The 6,983-nt window shown below is 39.1% G+C and overlaps 1 protein-coding gene across 1 annotated transcript; it reads right to left on the bottom strand.

Annotated features, from left to right (window-relative positions):
- Window positions 1–2,646: 2,646 nt before the first annotated feature.
- On the bottom strand, window positions 2,647–5,857 carry b9d1 (B9 protein domain 1). The gene is made up of 7 exons (XM_079565062.1): window positions 5,674–5,857; window positions 5,507–5,575; window positions 4,621–4,729; window positions 4,418–4,514; window positions 4,269–4,331; window positions 3,071–3,138; window positions 2,647–2,981 (listed from the first exon to the last, which is right to left on the bottom strand). Exons 1-7 carry the CDS (start codon window positions 5,734–5,736, stop codon window positions 2,851–2,853), a joined length of 600 nt encoding a protein of 199 aa, XP_079421188.1. The 5' UTR covers window positions 5,737–5,857; the 3' UTR covers window positions 2,647–2,850.
- Between the last annotated feature and the right edge of the window lie 1,126 nt (window positions 5,858–6,983).

The raw sequence follows: 6,983 nt of genomic DNA, 5'->3' as shown, positions 1-6,983 counted from the left end.
TTGTTTGTTTTGTTTTTTAATCCCGCAACGACCAACTTTTCTCTCAGGCAAAACCACGAGGGACGACTCCGACGATATGACCTCCGACCTTTTCTGACCAATTTTACTAACGCGTTTTTTTTTTTCCTGACACAAGATCATTGTGGCATTTTCCTTCGAGACCAGCAACTATGAAATCTCGACAAATATGCAAAATTAGAAAGATAGTGTGTGTGAAGAAGATACAAGCCGCGTTGTGGGTGATGCATTCACAGTGCGCAACGGGAAGAGACGTGTCATAAAAACAAACAACAAAAGAAAGTCATTGTTTAATGCAAGAATGTTTTAAGGGGAGTTCCCAGCTGTTGCTAACTTTGATGCAGTTACAAATTGTGGCCTGTGTAGTGAGTTCTATGCTTTTACAAAGAGGACTAACTCCTATGATAAACCTGTCTATTGTCTGCGGAGCGCGACAGTCCCGCTCACCTCGAAAAGTAAAAAAAAGCAACAAAAAACGATACATTCCCCCCCATACAAGTTATTTGGAGTGCCATTCATTTATAACCATCACGCTATGGTCGGTCGTCGACACAAAGTGGAGAAAAGTACCTTTAATGAGAAAATGAGTGGGATATTTACATCCGAAGTGGATTCCGAGGTGGGCGGGACTGTTGAGCTCCATTTAACCTTCATATACTGTAGTACTGGGAGCAGGCTGCTTTTTTATCCAATATATGCTATACCCTTTGGCATTAAAAAACTGTATTATATAATTTATCGTTTGTACTATTGTAACATACTGTTCTTCTGTATACCTTTTATTATTTTGTGTAATGGGATTTTGTAGGAAAAAAAACTCACCGTGGTATTTTACCGGCATCGACACAAAGCTGCAGCCGCACTGTTGGATGTAGCAAAGGTTCAAAATAAAACGTGTATTAAGAAGTGGAGACCCCTTTGTTCTTTTACAGTGTCGAACATAGTGAGTGTTTAACAAGGGAATTTTTTCTTCAATGTTTTGACCTGCTTTATGCTTTTAAAGCCACGCTGCGGAACATTTTACCAAATAAATAGAATAATATAGAAGCATGTATGTTACGGATGTTTTGTTGGGGAAGTGTTTCTCAAAAAGCAGTGAGCGGACGTAATATAGGGAGTGGAACATCATCAGTAGTTCCTTTTCTAAATGCTATACTTTGAAAACACACTGCAATAAATAGCATTTTTATTGTCTAGCTGATCATTATGAACTGGTTCAGTAACACTAACGTGTTGGTTTCTGTTCTGAGTTTTACAACAGTTTATTTGCTTTTCTGATGTTGCAACATGAGATCTGGATTGTTCCGTAGAACAAAAACTGTTGCAGAGAATGTGAACCCAACCTAATGGATACTAATTATACCCAGTCGTAATAATCGTAGAAAGGTTGCGGTCACATGACATCACAACATTGTAAAGAGTTTAAAACCGAGACGAGAGCTGCTAATAATTCTATTGTGGTCACCATGGTAACTGTCGAACAGCAGATTTTCTTGTCTTGTTTTTTGGCTAATATCTCTGTCATTACATAATCCACATGAAACAAGAATTCAAAGTTCAATGTCTCCTCTGTCAGCAAGTATACACTAAGGTCCAATTTGTTTCTATTAAAAAATACAGTGCATGTGTTTGAATATTGTGATGATAATCAAAAACAAAATGATTTTGGCCAGTAGACAGGGCAGGAAAAATGTTTGTGAATCCTATCACTTCCAAATATGAGGTTTGTCAATGTTCTGTTGGGAGATTTCTTTCAAATACGGTCTTTGTCCCATTGTGTCATATTGGCCCCTGCCCTCCTTCTGAGGTGACATCATGTTCTAGAATTGGATGATGTCATGATACATGTCATACCACTCTATGGGAGAGAAGTAAAGAAGTAAGTGCTTTATTTGTTATTGTACAACCGCACAACAAAATTGTGTTCAGGTGTTAGTCCTGAGCTGCTGCCGCTGAGCCGCCACACTGCCGTGTGTCAACCTGGGTCACATGTTTTTGGAGGTAGAGGAAACTGCAGCACCCGGAGGAAACCTGTCTTCAGTGCTCCTCTGATCCTCTGATCCGGTTTGTCCCTGTTTCAGAGCGTGGTGTCCTGCACTGGTCAGCTCCTCCTTCCTCTTCAGAAAGTTTTTGAGAGAAAACTCCCCCCAAAAGTTTGACAAATGTACCCCATTGTGGGAGAATGTCCTTTTTACTGGCAAATGTCACGCTGTTTTTGGAACATTGCCACCGCTTTTGTACACCTTTCAACAAAAATAATATGACCTTATTTTATACGTGCTGACGGAGAAGACGATGAACTTCAAGACCATTTTTGTTTCATGTGGATTCTCTCAGTAATGACCGATAGTATCCAAAAACAGACAAAAGAAAAAAATTCTGTCGGTTACCATAGTTACCACCATGAAATTGTCAGTTGCTCATCGCCTCAATTTAAAACTATAGACTATTAGGCAATTAGTTTCCAAATTAGTCCATGGGTTGGTTGGTTAAGAACGATGCTTCTTCACAAAAACTCATCTTCTGCTAATGTATTAACCCCCCTGAACTTTTTTACCTTCGTAATGCAGTACAACACACAAGATTTCTCAGCTCAAATGTATTGAAAAAGTAAAAAACAACAACAAATACTTATAAAAGTGAATGTATCAACATCTCTATTAAAATGACAAATCTCTGCACTAGTGTAAACATCGCAACAAAGACACCGTTTTTTGCAGACCGCACTTGCATTATTAAAATCCATAAAATAAGAAAGTAAAGAGTGCACTTTGTAAAAATATATCTTGAAATGGTAAACCTGATAAAAAGTTAGAGATTGGTGAATCTCGATCAGTCAGCTGACCAGTCGGCCGCGTGTGGCTGTGTGTTGGAGGGCCCAGTGTCGTAGCCCAGTTTCTTCATATCTTTTGTCATTATCTGGAACGAAACGGTGACAAAGCCTTGGGATCGGACGCGCGTTACTAAAAAAAACAATAAAAAGGGAAAAGAGAAACAGTTTTTGACAAGGTGCAAATTTGCAACAGATGAGTTTCAGTCGTAAAGACCTCACCTCCTCTGCCCTCCCCCTGGGCCACAACTTTAGGGTCTGTGAACTCCGGTCTGCGTCCCAACAGCCAGCTGTAAAACAAAGACCGCCATTTTCTCCAAAAGTCCTCCAACCGCATTTATACTGCAGTAACCAAGCATGAAACGGACAGAGGACAGCAAGTACAGACGGCCATCTCGAGAGGATGAGTAAATATTTGACAAGATGGAGCAGACACCCAGAAACAGCTTTTGCTGTCAAAGGAGAGCGATGATGCCGAATAATGGGGATTGTTAGGGATTTGGTTCACACTTGCGATGTCTCTTGTGAGGTCAAGAAAACATTATTTTATGATACATTTTATGCGATACCGTGTCCAACACTGTGACAACAAAACCATCACAGTTTGTTCCATTACATTTAAATACATAGTGTAAGTCCATTTGCATTTTAAAGGTGCATTATGGAACTTTTTATATGGAAAAAAAGGTAATATTTTTGTGCATTTGACCTTGTAGTGAGAGACCCAGCGGCTGTATGACCTAACTTTCGATCATGGTGGTCTCTATAACACTCTAGGATCAATTGTTTTGTAGGTTTTCTGGTGAGAGGCTCCGTCAACAGTGAAAGCCATCCAAACAAATGGTCCTGAAGCGTCCAAGAGGCCACTGTGATTGAAAGTAAAGGCGCCATGCTGACCCCTCATACAGCTGCTGGGTCACTACAAGGTCAAATATGTACAAATATCTTGTATAAAAAGCATAAAAAGTAGCATAGTGCACCTTTAACAAATTATATCAAAAATACTTACAAAAAACACTCAGAAACAAAATAAGGTTCAAATGAAAGTAAATAAGGAAAGTTTTACTAAAACTTCACTTTTGCACAGTTATAAGTACCATGCATTTTTTTTTATTTTAGGCTGAGTCACTAGATAAATGTGTTGATCGTGGGGCGGGCAGGCCAGAGTTCTATGGAAGAATCAGCTTTTTCATGGTTAACTATTGCCGTTTGCGGATTATCTGTTTGCAATTCACTGTTTTTGAAAGCACTAAGTAGATACAGTTATTTAGGTTACCGTCTTCCAATGAAATAATGATTATTCTACATAGAAGTGTCATGAACACAACCTAAACATAGAAAGATAAACGGTATAAACTATAAGTCAGCCACAAGACTCCTTCTGTTAAAGTAAATCTCTAAAAATGTCAAGCGCACTAACCTTGTGAACTTCTGAAGTCTCCACGTGGGCTCGGGAACAAACATGGGGATGGTCCGTGAATGGCTGATGAAAGAAGATACATGATCGAAAGTCCACCTAAAAAGTACAGCTGGAGCATAAGTTCTGAAAAACCACAAAGGAATACTTACTGTCCCGGTGTAAAAGGGATGTGCGTCGCCCCGTAACCTCTGACCACATCGTTGCCAAACACATCAGGACCATACACGCTCACTACCAACTGAGGCCCTACATACTCAAACAAAGAATGCTTTGTTTGTCATATATACACAGACGTGCAACATAAATGACACATAATTACCGTGTTGGTGTATTGTATGTGTGCGATACTCACAGCCACTGGGACTTGTGCTTTTGAATGTTGTCTCCAGCGGAAAATTCCATATCAATTTATTGGACTGACTTCCTTTACAGGTGATTTGTGTGATGCCCTCCTCCAGCCCCTTGAGGGAAACAAAAGGAACAAAGACACAAAACTCAATTAATACCTGCCTTGTTATTGTCCTAGTCTCGCCAATACATTTTTAATCACAGGCCACTGAGGTTAGTGTTTCTTATAGATGAATAATCAAATCTTTTATAATAAGAACAATCAAATCAAGCATTTACCGGCATACAATATGAAGATTGCGATTTATCAAATATCAAAATGAAAATGTAATTCTGTATAGAGTTCGGGAAAGTCTACAGTTACCATGGAGATCGGCCATCTTTGCAGCTGTTAGCATACATTTCCATTGACTAACATTAGCTAAAAACAGTTTATAAAGTGGAGAAAATAGCCGTGGAACAGCTCCGTTAGCTGCTGAGTTACTGCTGGTAAAAACATCTAACTCACTGTGGTGTCCAAGTGTTTCAATGTGAACAATAACTCCAGTATTTAAACTTTTAAAATCTCCATTAGTTTACAGTTGCTGCTAATCCCATAATGCTTAGCGATATGACGTCACATTCCCGAACTCTTTGATAAAAAAACGTAATCACAAACTGAAAGTGTGCATGTATACACAATGTACGGGTTACTTTACGTCGCAGTAAAAACATAGGATTGAAATAGCATGATGATACAATTCAGTTAATACTAGCTTGTCATATTACCATGAAATACATTTGTTTTCATGGTTCTCTCCTCGTATTACCATAGCACCACTGTGCAGTAAAGTACAGCCATATCTTTATTGCAATATTCGTTTAAGTTACTTATGCAGAGAACTACTCACAGAGGTTGGAGTCCAGTCATGTCCGTACACGTAGCAGTATTTACAGTACACGTTATCATACTCTGGAAACTGAAAAGCAACAACATATTAGGGCGATAATAAAAGAAATACGCATGTAGGTGTGAAGCTAGCTAAAAACGATGCTATGCTAACTATAAACAACTCACGTTTGCCCCTTCTATCTGCCCGTTCACCGTGAGGAGGAACACAGACGGGTTGCCTGTAGCCATCCCCGAATGAATCACAAAAGTAGAAACTCCAGGCACTCGGGTTGAACCATTTGCTCGGTCTGTTTTACGGATTTGAAAAAGCTGAATCCGCTAAGCGAGACGTTGCTATGGGCGACGCTTGCTTCTCTTGTACGGCTCCCTGCGAGGGTCAAGCTAGATACACGTTCGCGAATGAGCACGTGGCGTTTCTTGCCACATCCGCAAGGGGGCAGTGACTGACAACAGTTGACATGATGGCGGCACGCAGAAGTATCTCTTCTTCTGCGCCCACAGCATGATACAGTTTATAATAGATCCATAGATACAGCCTATGTGGTAAGTAAGTGGTTGACCAAAATTGCAATTAAAAAAGTATGTGCACTAGTACAAGCGTTTAATATAATAGATCCATGACTACAAGAATGCGTTTGTTTGAAGTACAAGGATTTGATCATCTCAATGTAAGACGTCGTCGTTCTCAAACTTTTACAGTCTAGTGGCCTCCCCTTAGGCTGTCAATCAGTTTTAAAAAAAAAGAAAAGAAAAAAGTTAAAATTGCTGTTGTACAAGTTTCACTACCAGCACTGCACTTTTTTATGACTAAAAGTCATATCCCGATATATTTTGGTTGAATATCGATATATTGCTGGGTTGCAGGTTCTAGAATATGATGATGTCACCAGACCCAACGGGGGGCAGGAGCCAGTTTTTCCTATTAACAGCATTACACTTGCACAAGTTATAGCTCACTGGGCCCATGATCTCACCAGACCAAAAATTTCCTCAAAAACCAAATCATTTTTCCTCCATACAATAGTATTGGCCTTTAGAACGCTATGATGTCACCTGCAACCCAGCTATTCGATATATATCCCGATATTTTTTCCGCAAAGTGAGAGGTGTGAAATTAAATGTTAAGTCAAAGTCAAAGCCAAATATGAGTAATTTTATTTAAATGTAAACATAAACACTGCTCCATAAGGTGCACATTTAAAAAAACAAACAAACAAACAAACATCTTAAATAAAAATAGCCTAGAAAATAAACTAGGGCAGCATTAATATATTAAGAGATAAGAAAATAAATTGCTCAGTTTAAGAATAAGTAATAAAAAAAAAAAAAAATCCGCTTGAGATTACGTGTTCCTTTTTGTTTAGCTTTTCTGAATTTGAAATATCCCGATCTACGCGATATGGTCTAATTCCATATCTCATTCAAACATATATCAATATATCGCCCAGCACTGCCGGCAACCCAAACTACTACAT

The sequence above is a fragment of the Gobius niger genome, assembly GCF_951799975.1.
Source record: "Gobius niger genome assembly, chromosome: 10".
In the NCBI taxonomy this organism is placed as follows: Eukaryota; Metazoa; Chordata; class Actinopteri; order Gobiiformes; family Gobiidae; genus Gobius; species Gobius niger.
This window is presented reverse-complemented; position numbering and strand designations above follow the sequence as displayed.